This window comes from Filicampus tigris, chromosome 16 (genome assembly GCF_054856515.1).
Source record: "Filicampus tigris isolate MCC_2025a chromosome 16, RoL_Ftig_1.0, whole genome shotgun sequence".
Classification (NCBI taxonomy): Eukaryota; Metazoa; Chordata; class Actinopteri; order Syngnathiformes; family Syngnathidae; genus Filicampus; species Filicampus tigris.
The window spans coordinates 7,178,103-7,191,917 of record NC_141232.1 but is presented as its reverse complement, the minus strand read 5'-3'; the positions used below and the strand labels follow the sequence as shown (position 1 = coordinate 7,191,917).

The 13,815-nt window shown below is 45.2% G+C and overlaps 1 protein-coding gene across 12 annotated transcripts in view; it reads left to right on the top strand.

Moving 5' to 3' along the window:
- The window catches only part of gpatch8 (G patch domain containing 8), a 25,847-nt gene extending 12,032 nt beyond the window's left edge, over window positions 1-13,815 (top strand). For 8 of the 12 annotated variants that reach the window (XM_086054887.1, XM_086054892.1, XM_086054890.1 and 5 more), the window contains 5 exons: window positions 8,323-8,390; window positions 8,478-8,564; window positions 8,649-8,792; window positions 8,882-9,012; window positions 9,218-13,815. In XM_086054887.1, coding sequence (XP_085911013.1) covers window positions 8,323-8,390; window positions 8,478-8,564; window positions 8,649-8,792; window positions 8,882-9,012; window positions 9,218-13,025 — 4,238 coding nt within the window. In that variant the 3' untranslated portion in view covers window positions 13,026-13,815. Of the gene's footprint in view, window positions 1-4,277; window positions 4,320-8,322; window positions 8,391-8,477; window positions 8,565-8,648; window positions 8,793-8,881; window positions 9,013-9,217 lie in introns of all 12 variants that reach the window. The other 4 variants (XM_086054898.1, XM_086054896.1, XM_086054895.1 and 1 more) reach the window with 1 other exon arrangement.

Here is a 13,815-nt window from a genome sequence, read left to right as displayed (position 1 = left end):
CTCGACTTTGCTGTTAACAGTGTTTTATGTCTGACTAAAAGGGCGATGTACATTGCAGACTCACATTTAGACACTTGATTGTGTTAAGCCAGAGGATATGAAGATTGCTTGTTGCAGCTGTGTTGGAAACCAACACCCCTGATTCTCTTTCATGAACATATGCAATATATCAACGTGAACCTCATTCAACATGTCATCGCTGCTGCGTTCTGCACAGCCTAGCAAGCATGCACGAAAGCCGACCAAGCCCAATAAGTAGGGCCCGACTGATATGGATTTTTTTTAGGCCAATGCCGATACTAATATTTGGCAGACAACAATATAGATTACAGATTAATCAGAAGATTAATTTAAAATATCTATAATAGATAAAATGAGGGTTTATTTTTTTGGGGTCCCCTAAAGTATTTTTCCTTAAAACTATATTAAATTAATGCCAGAAACAGAAATATCCAGTGACCGGAAAAAAGTCCCAATCAATGTGGTTGTAAAACTTCTTTTCAAGGAGTCAAGTGCAAAGAATTAATTTGGATACAACCGCGCTTCAAGTAACATTGAGGAATGCACAGGTTTGTCGTCTTGGTAAAAGCACCGTTTTAATCATTATACTTACTGATTATGTCCAACCTTTTACATATGTAAACATTCATCAAGCATAAAGGTCAAGCATAGCAATACAAATGGAAGAATCATTCGAAATAAAAATGAACACATAATTTATCAAGCATAAAGGTCAAGCATAACAGTACAAATGGAAGAATCATTCAAAATAAAAATGAACAAATACAGAGAAAAGGAAAATGGAGGAAAAAAAATAACGAAATACAAAGACAGAAAAAGTTTGTTAGAGTAATATACTGTCTGAATTCACTATGGAAAGTAGTCAAGCGTTATCCAAATCCACGGAATTTACAACAATGAATGCGATATTTTAACATACTGTCGTGTCTCAGTGGGGGGCACTACATAAGACGTGCATGTCAAATGCAAACTGTAGCACTGTGTGCTGAGCTGTAAATAGTGGAAAAAAGGAATACAAGACTGATAGTTGAGAATACTACACTGACAATCCCAAATGTCCGTTAGAGGCCCAGGCAGCGACCACCGGCTATTGTAAAACTCTTTGCGATGATTGGTGGCGTAATAAAGCTAGCTGCTAATGCTAATGTGAACTCTCACGACCCGCTTTCTGTCAGCGAGCCAGTACCTCGTAAGCATTAGCATTGCAACTGTCGTGAAAAGAAGCAGCCAAGCTCAGCTCAGCGACGATGGTGGCAACGTTTCCATCAAAGTGGGATGCGCACGTGCACTGAAAACGTATACCTTGCTCATTTGTCAACCAATTTTCATGAAGCGTACTTTTTTGTCAACGTCAAAGCGTGTGCTATCAATACAGAACATGCTTACTTGATATTTAGTTTTTTGTGACGTCCACAAACATTGAACACAGAAACACTTAGCCCGGACTAGCTTAGAAGTTGCCGTAGCATAGCGCAACACATCAATAGTTTGGTAAATGTGTCTTCTTTAATCAAGCAAACCGTCAATTTAGGTTGTGTGCAAACTAGCGACATCCCGGTCAATTCGTCCACACGAGTTACAATGCTCACCCAAGCCTTGCTTGTAAAAATCAAAGTTATGATATAGTTTTCTCTGAAGTAAAATTTGAGATCATATTTATCTGTGGACGTCATTTTAAATTGATAAAGTACATAATAAAAAAATAAAAAAACAATCGGACAGGCAGATTAATCGGTCAGGCCCTAGACAATAAGTCACTGGCGGGCTTTGCATAGTACGAACTCGCCGGTCTGGCCTTGAGCGGCGGGGCGATATGTATCGAACCCGATAAGGATGTTTGCTTTGTGCGGAGGAGAGAGAATAAGTTGCAGAGCTGGCCCCGGGCGCCGCTGGCGTACGCTTACGTAAGCTTTCCTGCTTTGTGTGCAGATGTCTCTGCGGCAAAGTGCCGTCCACTCAGACAAATCAGGGCTTTGTCCTCCTGCCGGATGCATTGATTTGCAACACAGCAGTTGTGTCTTGTTGAAGTGCAATCGTTTTAATCCTCTTTTATCAAAGGGTTTTGAATTTTCAAGTGAAAAGCATTGTCCCCTTTTTAAGTTTTCCACTGTATTGACTGTGTTCTTATTCTTCTTTTGTCCCTTTTTTTGCCCCTTTTTAGGTAAGGTTTGTTGGACCCTTCTGTATGTCCGTGTGCGTGCGTGCGCGTGCGTGCGTGCGTGCCCGTGTGTGTGGGTGTGTGTTTTTCTTTCTCCCACTTGGCAGTTCACCTCAGTGTAACCCCCTCCCCCCTATTTATTTTTTATTTTTTTTATATACAGTATACTGTAGGCTAATGGCCTCTGTCAGCCTCCTCCTCTCTGCTTCATAATCACTAAACCTTTATCTGAATCCGCTCCCGATGTAAAGTGCTGTGATTTGAGCAAAAAACGACAATTCATTTCAATCAATGCAGACGTAAGAAGCCGTGATTCCGTCACACTCCCTAGAATCATTATTTATCACTAGCTCGTCATCCCCCCCCCGCCCCCCACTTTGAGTTTCCGCGGCTGCTGTCGGGTATCTGATTGGCTGCGACCACGGCTCAGACTTTGAATGGCTTGCAGAGTAGACCCAACTTCACCTCCTCTCTGCTTGTTTGCCTGTTTCAACTTTAAAACAACTTGTGACACTGGGATGTGTGTGCTTGTCACACGTGGGACTGATGAGATGCGTGTGTGTGTGTGTGTGTGTGCGCGCGTGTGCGTGCGAGCGCGTCTGTGTGAATGTAACTGTAACTGACCGGGCCATAGTGTCAACTTACAGGGAAAACCTCACCACCCTCCTACACCCTCAACATCTCTGTTGCCTTGGTTACACACTCCCACCCATCCTCCCCTCTTTCTCCCCCCCCTGCACGGCATGTTTGTCTCAGAGGTGCACCGTTGCCTGGCTCCGACTGTCACACTCCCCCTGGGCTTTAAGCAGTGTTGCTGTCGGCGCATCAGGGTGGTCTTGCGCACAAAATGGCAGAATAAAATGTCGCCCAGTAGTACAGTGTGACTTTTAGTAGTTGAAGGTATTGCGTGCACTGCATGTGTCGAGCACTGCTTAAAGTCTGGCGGGTTAAATTCTTCAGGTACATTTGCTTGTCACGTCTTCACCATTCTGGGGTGAGAAGTTTAAATATGCCCCCCCCCCCCAAAAAAATAACACATTTTGGATTAAGGCTTTGCTAACTTCACCAAGGCATCTTAAAGGGGGAAGGTGGCGGTCGTCCACAATAGATGGCCAAGATGACCACATTTTGATACTCCAAAACTACATTTTGTTTTGGATTCATTACGTTAGCACCCTTAGCTTGTGTGCTGCTTTTATTTTTGTCTGAGCTGATAAGATTCTCAGCTGTTTAAAGTCAGTCCCTCACCCAGTAAAGCTCCTCCAAAATTGTTTAGTTGTTGGGACTATATTAGGGATGGGGAACCTTTATCCATCCATTTCAGTTTTTTGTCAATGCGTGGTTGAAGCTGTTTTCTAAACAGCTCCACTGAGGCCTTTATTTGGTTCTGGTAACACATGCAAACATGGGCTGTAGGTTCCCCAACCCTGCACTATGTGGACACAAGATTTGGCACACATCGGTCTTACCAACTGGAAAAGTGTGTTGAATCTATAACACCTTTGACTCGTCACTGATTTTGGACTTGAGAGGGCCTCCTGGCTGGCTTCGTCTTTGCCAGTTGGCCTCATCTACACTAAACCCATTCAAACATGCCTTTGAGAACCTTCCCCCCCACCCCCCACCCCCCATAACTGAATGAAAAGGGCCTTAACCGAGTTGGAAGCATACAATTACCTACATCTCGCTCAGATGATTACGATTTCAAGAGATTCACCCTTGTCATTGGGCAATTTGTCCCAAAACTTGTGTCCATACAGTGTAGCCGCATTTTAGCTACAAAGGGGAACATTATTGGCACAGTGGTGTTTGGGGCCTATTCTGGTTGAGGCAATGAGATAAATACCAAAAAAGCCAGGGCACTGGGACCTGTGGTTTGGAGATGGTGGTGAGAGGGATCCTGTAAGCACCTAGTTGTGTGTAAAGGGATGTGGGCGGATGGGGGGTGTGGACACATTAAACCCCGCAGGTAATGATCCGCCCCCCCAGCCAAGACCCACACTTCCACACACACATTCACGTACACACCCAACCCCGCCCTCCCTTCTCTATGTGTCTCAATCTTCCTGCTTAACCAATTGGTGTTTCTTTTTTACAGCGATTTGATCCTGCCCATGTTGTGCTGATGGTAAACTTAGTGGTAAATGTTATTTTATCCCCCAATTGAATTGTTTATTTTTTTGTTTTGTTTCCTCCCATTTTTTGTTTTGTTTCTCCTGTCATCACAGCACCAATGCTACTACATAGGCTTTCAATTCTCTCCGTATTAGTCCTCATTCTGCTGCTTGTATATATTATCATGCATTATGTATTACTCTTAGAACATTGTCATTTTGTTTTCTTTTTTTTTTCTTCTGTTTCTTTCTCTTTTTTTTTTTTTTTTTAAACCTTGTGATTCACACCTTGTGATTTAGATGCACATCGTTGTTGTCTGGTCCCTTTCTTTTTCCACTGGGATGGGTAATGTGGACGTATTGTCACTGTGTTTGACGATTGGTGATAAGATTTGGGATGCATTTGTTAATGAATCTTTTAATTCTGGGCTGGGCTTGCGACTCCATTCAGACGAACCACTGCAGTGGACTGACGTGCACGCCAACCACCTAGTACCAGTAGACACATTTAACTCCGCATCAACATACCAGACAATCACCCATCCCACATTTTGCCCCCTGAATTATGACATCATCAGTGAGGCAGGCAGTTTGAATGTGCCTTCTTCACTGCACGGTACCTACTCTGCTCTTTGACACAAATATTACCACTTCAGAACCACAACAGTAGATCCACAGTTAATCCACATTTGCATTTTATATCTTTAAGCAGGGTATTGCCGCAACAGTTTTTTTTCCTTCACACAGCAATGTCCTATCCTGCAGTAATTAGATGCGAGATGACAAATAGCAGGATGGGCGGCGACAATTGCTTTAAACACATTAAACACAAGAAATTTAGTACGAGGTTCACACCCCCGGCCCTGACATTACAAAATACCCTTACACTTGGGCCTCTGTTATAGCTCCTATATATCCTTGGACCTCTGAAAATCTATTGTTCGACTTTGTCCTCCCAATTCTGAATTGATGCTATTTATACAGATCAGCTGGGAAAATGACAGTTTTAAGATGCAGTGTGAAAAGAGGTTACACAATATTTTCCATTGGCAAAAGAAAGTACAATCAGGTACTACTTCAGTTTCAAAGCATGCTGATACCCTATGAGTGACGTAAATCACTGCTCGTCGCTCATTGGTCGAGCACATTAGTCAGGGAATCATTTTAACACTTGTTGGATACACTCCTCAAAACGACAAAAATAAACACAGGCTAATGTTAGCTGAACCTGTTCATGTGCGTCAGCTGGAGATGGCGCAATAATGGATTCCACAGTCTTCACCTTTGCTGCACTGATCCATTTCCAAGCGATATGGACTTTGCGCCAAACAGAAGCAAACTGTCTTGAGCCGGTCTAGCCCCAGCCGGTACGATGCAGTGGAACAGGGCCAAAAAGCTCTATGGAAGTGACAGACACTGCAGTGGGGCTGAGAGTCCAGGCAGGCTGTAATGTTACAATGCCCATGCATTTGTGATTTCAGAATTGAATGTCATTGGGCTGTGATGATCTCTAAAAAGGAAGTTGATGAAACAATTTCTCTGTTCTTGGCCTCCCATGGGAAGAAAAGAACGCTCTGTAGATATTAGTGCATTTATCTTTACGGAGAGATTTAAAAGTGACAGCCATGCAAAAGTATTAGTTGCCCAAGAGTATTTACTTGTCCATACTTGTGCCTATCTCATACACCCAATGGTATACGCCTAAACATGATTCACTGCAACCAAAACCATGTGAGGCGGGGGGAGGGGGTGTGTGAAAAAGTTGAAACCAAACTGAAATGATAATAAGACTGGTTGTTGTGTCTGGCTGGTAAGAGGAGCAACACTCACTGGTCCATATAGATAGATAGATAGATAGATATGTGTGTGTATATATATGTGTGTGTGTATATATATATATATATATATATATATATATATATATATATATATATATATATGTATATATATATATATATGTATATGTATATATGTATGTGTATATATATATATATGTGTATATGTGTATATATATATATATGTGTATATATATATATGTGTATATATATGTCACGATATGAACCTCACGATACGATAATTATCACTATTAACCTCACGATACGATAATTATCACGGTATTGTGGGGAGGTTGGCGATATATTAAAAGCTCCCAATACTGTATAAAAACTCACGATATTGTAAAAAAAAAAAAAACAGGGGAGATATTAAAAAAAAAACATTACAATATTCTGTTTTTTTTTTTCTATACATAACAGCATTCACAAAGAAATAGATGACCTACAATGACCGAACACTTAATATTGAGGCATTTACTTGCTAATGCACGCACACATTATGAATCGGCTACATTTGTGGACGAACGCAAATGTGTTATGTTCCTCTTTATCTGGCGATTAGCGTGGGTCTTAAACATCTATTGCATCAACTTAAACTGCACAAATAAACTAACCACCAGAGGGTGGTGGAACTGCAGAAATGTAAAACAACTTAGGCTTTTAAATTAGATTTGCTGCTATTAATATAGTGGTACGACTGCGATGATATATTGTGGCAATTTTAATATAGTGGTATTACGATATTGCCGATATTGTAACATCCCTAATATGTATGTATCTATATATATATATATATATATATATATATATATATATATATATATATATATATATATATATCTATATATATATATATATATATATATATATATATATATATATATATATATATATATATATATATATATATATATATATATATATATATATATATATATATATATATATATATATATATATATATATATATATATATATATATATATATATATATAGAGAGAGAGAGAGAGAGAGATAATGTGCATATATGTGTGTGTGTATGTATGTACATATATATATATATATATATATATATATATATATATATATACATGTGTGTGTATATATATGTACATATGTGTATATATGTATATATGTAATGCATATGTGTGTATATGTATATATATATACATATATATGTATAAATGTGTATATACATATGTATATATTATATATGTATATACATATATGTATGTATATATATGTATGTATATATTATATATGTATATATTATATACATAATGTATATGTATATATATATGTATATTATATATATATATATATATATATATATATTATATATGTATATATATATATGTGTGTATTTCTGAGAATTCCTGTCCATCTCTGTCTGTACTCCCAGCCCCTTATTATTACTCCTCCCCATTTCCATGTGTTAGCGGGTAAGTATCCCCATCCCTTGCACTGTCACCATGGCGATACCTTGGCCTGTGACGTCACTACTGCTGTAGTTCATTGCTTGTGTCTTGTTTTTGTTTTGTTTTTTATTTGACTACAGTATGTCTTTATCTCTATCTGCTTTGTTTGGCTGATTATGAGTGGATTAAGCCGTTTACGTCTCAATCTTCCAAGTAGTTTTGATTTCTATTTTATATTTTCTTTTTGATTGTCTTTTGTTTATTTTTCTCTACAATTACTTTCCTACTGATCTAGCTCTTTTCACAGCTTACGGATAAACTTTACAGAGAGGTTTGGGGATACTTTTTTAACTGTGGACTGGGAAATCAGACGACAATCAGAAAGGGATGGTGAGGCATTAGGCTGCAGAATACACAGCGAGGCTTTGTTGTCCTCACGGATGATGCTGCTTGTGTGTACCAGCCTGTTGCTGCTCCTTGTACATTGACATTGAAACTGATGCATATAAGGTACCACAAATTTGAAATTTGTCACACTAAGCATATTAACCATAGCTAATATATAGGTAAACTTGCAGTCTCATCAGTAAGCTGTGATAATGGCTGGGCTTTGGTTCACTGTAGCTTTCTGGTCTCTTTGCACTTTTTTAAAAGGCTAATTTCTCTAACCCCAGCACCCTATGCTCTTAAAAGCAGGCTGTCTCCGAGCTGGCCTTCCACCCAGCGAGTTTAAGAAACAACTCACCTTGTTGTCTCTCTGTCTCTTGTTCCCACAGGACGCACGGACCCCGTGCCCATTATTCTTAAATATGATGTCATGGGGATGGGACGGATGGAGATGGAGGTAAGGGCATTTTCCTGTAGATTATTTTTTTCAGTCAGTTTTTTTTTTTTGTTGTTGGATTGGATTGTAAGCAATGTCCATTTTTAGATGGACTATGCAGAGGATGCCACAGAGAAAAGAAGAGTGCTCGAAGTGGAGAAGGAAGAGACAGAGGAGCTACGGCAAAAATACAAGGTGGGGCCTAGTCTGGTCAGAACTAGACCACTGCTTGTAAACTCCTTTTAAACTTTTTCTTCCTGTACTTTTCACTGTCAACAGGATCAGATTGAAAAGGAAAAAGCAATTGCAAAAGCCTTGGAAGACTTGAGGGCTAATTTTTACTGTGAGCTGTGTGACAAGCAGTACACCAAGCACCAGGAATTTGACAACCACATCAACTCCTATGACCACGCCCACAAGCAGGTACAACTTGGTTGCACCCCCCGTTGAATGGATGACCGACGTTTTTTCTGAGTCATCTTGAGGCTAACGCCGATTGTTTCGTCTCACAGAGGCTCAAGGAGCTCAAGCAGCGGGAGTTTGCTCGGAATGTGTCGTCACGTTCCCGCAAAGGTGGCAAAAAGCAGGAAAAGATGCTGCGCCGACTGCACGAGCTGGCCGAGCAGAGGAAACAGCAGGACCGGTAGGATGTTTTTATTCGTTCTTGCAGCGCCCTCTACTGGTAGATTTAGTTGATAAACGCACTAATATGCTACAGTTGTCATTGAGTTTAACATCTCTTATTGATATAGTGCGTTCAAATATGGTATTACGAGTGGTGTCAGATGTTAGTGTCGCGTTTCCGTTGAATTTACAAGTCTTTTCCGTCCTGTGATTATTATTTTCAGCACTCCAGGAAGCGGGCCCATGTTCAAAACCACCACAGTGGCTATAGATGGCGAGAAGGCCGAAGATGGAGACATTTTTCCCCCTGAGAGCGCTGTCATGGCAGAGCCTGCCTCGGAGGTCTGTGTCCCAGACAAAAGCGAACAAGCCTCCCCGAAGCCTGCGCCGACATTTAGCTTCTCCCTGGGCAAGAAGAAGAACTGCTCCTCACCCACCACCAGCGCGTCATCCAAAGTCAGCGTGTCGTTCTCCTTCGCCAAGAAAGCGCCGGTGAAACTGGAGACGGCAGCCGCCGTGTTTACCGATCCTGGCGAGGAGGTCATCGAAGGAGAGGATGGCGAGGAGGGGGAAAAGGCGGTGGCGGTGGCGCAGGACGAAGTGTCTGCCTGCAATGCTGACAGCCCCAAAGGAAGCTCGCGGGTAAGCGATGGAGGAGAGGCCAGCATTGCGACCGGGACAGAGGAGGCGCAGCAGTCCGGTGACGGAAGCTCGCTGGCTTCTACGCTTAGCAAGCTGAAAATGATGATGAAGAAGGAGGAGAGCTACACAGGACAGGAGCCACAGTACTACCACTACATGCCCCCAGCACACTGTCGAGTGAAGCCCCACTTCCAGTTTTTGCTGTTCATGAAGGCGTCTGATCAGAATCAGAGCAAAGAAGAGGAAGAGGAGGATGAAGTGCAGGAGGAGAAGGCTGAGAACGCCGAGAACGCTTCTCAGGGGTCCAACATTGTCGAGTGCAGCAATGAAGATGATGATGATGATGATGATGATGCCGTCACTGCCTCAACCCCTGAAGCTCAACAAACTCCTCTGGCTTCAAAAGTGAAGGAAGATAACACTTCAAGCACAGTAGAGGCAACTCCTGATCTTCCTGTTTCCCCTACGCAGAAAGAAGAAAGCTCACCACCACCGGAGCCTCTGGACTCCGACTTGGGTCCCAAGATTCCCGTGGGTCCCTTCTTCCCTGTGTTGAGTAAAGATGAGAGCACCACCCTGCAGTGGCCTTCTGAGCTCCTTGAGTTCACCAAAGCACTGCCCTCGCTGTCTTACAGTTGCAATCCTTTATACTTTGATTTCAAGTTGTCTCGTAACAGAGGCGCGCGCGCAGGCAAGGCCGTTAAGTCTCCAAAGTGTGATGAGCAGCCTGACAAAAAAAAGCCGAAAGAGGTGATACCCCCTAAAGCGGAACCAGCTGCTAAAACAGAGCTCAACAGCGATGAGGCCATTGTGAAGGCAGAGCGTGGCCAATCCGAAGGCGACCATCAAAAAGTAGCGTCAGCGGGCGGCAGCGCAAAGAAGAAGAAGAAAAAGAAGAAGCACAAAAAGTCGACAAAGCATTCGAAGCGCAAAGCAAAAGATAAAGATGCGGCTGTCGAAGATGCCGAGGGCGAGGCTAAACTAATTCAAGAGACGCCCAAGAAGAAGAAGAAGCACAAAAAAAAGAAGAGCAAGAACAAAGCAGCGGAACAAGAAGAGGTTGCAGGTGAGGAAAAGGAGAAAGCCAAGGTAAAGTCTGAAGTTAAACCCGAGCCTTCCTCAGTGCATGCCCCAGCTGGAGGAGATGTAGCCACTGGCAAGAGGAAGCGGGCGATGAAGGACCCCATTAGCAGATCAGGAGTTGAGGAAGGCAGCACGGGAAAAAGTTTAGACAAAGCCATTACCTCGGAGGAGCATGGCAGCAACAAGCGACTAAAAACCGACTCCGGTCCCTCCCAGAGTGCCTCTTGTTCCACGTCGGCTCAGAAAAGCCCCGGTCCCGGAAGACCTCCCAGCAGCGAGAGTGAAGAGGAAGGCGGTTCCACCACCCAGCGTTCGCGCCATCACCGGTCGAGTCCTCGGGAAGAGCGGCGTCACCACAGCGAGGAGTCGAGGCGCTCCTGCAGCCGCTCTTCGAGACGCGGCAGCAGCCGTCGGCGGCACCACCGCGGCAAAACTTCCCAGAGTCGCTCTTATTCCAGCAGCTCCGAGCGCTCCTCGGCGGGCAGCAGTGCCTACAGCCACCGAAGCCGCAGCTACTCGGACAGCTACAGCGACTACAGTACAGAGGGGCACCGGCGCAGGCACTCCAAACGTTCGTCGGACTCGGACTACGAGAGGCGGGGCAGCCGGGGTCACCGGCGGTCCAGGCGGCGCCAGTACTCCTCGTCGTCCTCCGACGATTCCCGCTCGCGGTCGCGGAGCTACAGCCGCAGGAAGCGGCACCGGCGGCACCACCGCAGCACCTCCAGGAGCTCCAGTAGCTGGAGCCGCAGCACCAGCGCAAGGTCCTGGAGGCGCAGCTACAGCCGGAGCCGCAGCTCCGCCAGCCGCTCGTCCAGCTCCGCCAAGGGCTCCCCGCACCGAAGCACCCGAAGCCGAGGGGGCAGCGAGACCCTCCGCAGGGACTTTAACCGCTCCAACATATATCGTTCGCAGTCCCCGCGATCCGCCTCACGCACCCTGAACCGAATTTCCACCAGCACGCAGGCTCAGCGGCTAGGCGGCTCCCGGGATGCAGGGGAGTACAAAAACTCCCTCACGGCACGCCAGCTCCTGGAGAAGATTCAGTCCAAAAAGAATTCGGATGATCCCGTCACAGGAACCAAATCCGGTTTAAAGATCAAGGATCCGCCACAGGGATACTTTGGTCCCAAACTCCCCCCATCGACCAAAAGCATGCTGCCGCTTTTTGGCAAACTACAAGCAGGGAAGAAAGCGCCCGTGATCCCACCAAACAGAATGGATGAATGTGAGAAACCCGGAGCAGGGAAGAGCACTGAGGTTGACGGAGAAGTTATCCTAGTGGAGCCCATAAGGGAGTTTCCTCCGCCGCCGCCGCCGCCACCGCCACCTCCAGTTCCGCCAGTGCAGAAAGTCGAGGAGACCCCACAGAGCACGACGGTACAGGAAGAGACGCAACAGCCAACCGCAGAGGCTCAGGTGCTACAAGAGCCGCGGCTACTGTATGAGCAGGACTCCTCTGTGATGATACCTCAGTACCAAGGGGAACTGCCGCAGGAGCCCTTGCAAAATCCCATGATGGAGACCCTCATGCCCGACATGCAACAGCAGCAGCCCCCGATGCACGGCTACCCCATGTACGCCCCTGGCGGCCTGGAGGAGGATGGCCTGGAGGCGGAGGAAGACGGCCTGGCGCCGCTGGAGAGTCAGCCCATCACGTTCACGCCGGAGGAGATGGAGAAATACAGCAAGCTGCAGCAGGCGGCGCAGCAGCACATCCAGCAGCAGCTGCTGGCCAAGCAGGTCAAAAACTTCCCGCCGGCTGCCGTGGCCGCCACCGCCAACCTGGCGCCGGCGCCGCCCCCGCCCGCCCTGCAGCAGATCCACATCCAGCAGCCCGCCGTATCGGTGGCGTCGGGCACGTCCATCGCCACCGTGCAGCACGCCATCCTGCAGCACCACGCCGCCACCGCCGCCGCCATGGGCATCCACCCGGCGCACCACCCGCACCCCGCCCATGCCCAGCTGGCCCAGGTGCACCACATACCCCAGCACCACCTCACCCCAATTTCCTTATCCCCCTTGGGGCCCACTCTTGGACACTCACTGGGACACGCCGGGCTGATCCCCGCCCACCCCACCGCCTTCCTCTCCGGGCAGCCCATACACATCATCCCGGCCTCGGCGCTCCACCATACGCCCTTGGCTCTCCACCACGTGCCCCACGCTGCCCTCTACCCTACTCTCTTCACGCCCAGGCCCTCGCAGGCGGCGGCGGCGGCAGCGGCAGCTCTCCAGCTACACCCGCTCCTCCACCCCATCTTCTCAGGGCAGGACCTACAGCATCCACCTAACCACGGCACCTGAGCAGGTGAAGTCTGATTGGACACTAATTATTCCTCTCTTTTGGAGGTTTTTGGAGTTTGTTTTTTTCCTAAGACTTTCTCCGGACACTGGCTTGGTTTTTCCATGCGGTACATAAACAGGATCAATTACTTTTTTTTTTTTTTTTAAACCACTGGATGTTTTTTTTTTTCCCCCCTTGTTGTTTGTACTTTTGTTCTTCTACAGCCAGTGACAAACAAAATGGCAAAAGCCATGAGGAAAAATTAGGAAATGAGAAGAAAAATAAGACAGGGGTGAGCAACTATATACAGTCCAAACGTCATTTAAGGAGAACCACCCCTGCTTTAATATGACTACTTTTACTTACTTGCAGTAACGTGTACATATATATCAGTGTGCAATCTGAAGAATCCCACCCAAAGAAGAATTGGCGACCTAGATCATTGCGACTATTTACAAAAGCGATTAACCCCCGCCCCAATTCGCAACGCCAGGTGACATTTCTTGCACTGAAATCTTAGTCAGATTGTAGTATACTGCAATAATTTTTTGTTTGTTTTTAAGTTATTTTCCAAGATGCGCTTTTCCAAGAAGGAAAGGTTTGGTTTTTTTTTGTTGATCTTTGTGAATTTTGTTTTTTCTTTTTGTAAATAAAGCTGCTGTAGAGTAACCTTAACATTCTAGCGGTTGTTATTGGTCAAGGAAGTTGCTCACCTGCCTCGATGGGCCTGGAGAGAATGGTCAAACTGTAGCTACTCTGTATTTTTCTTTAAAACATTTAATTGTTTCAACCAATAAACCCTTGAGTTCA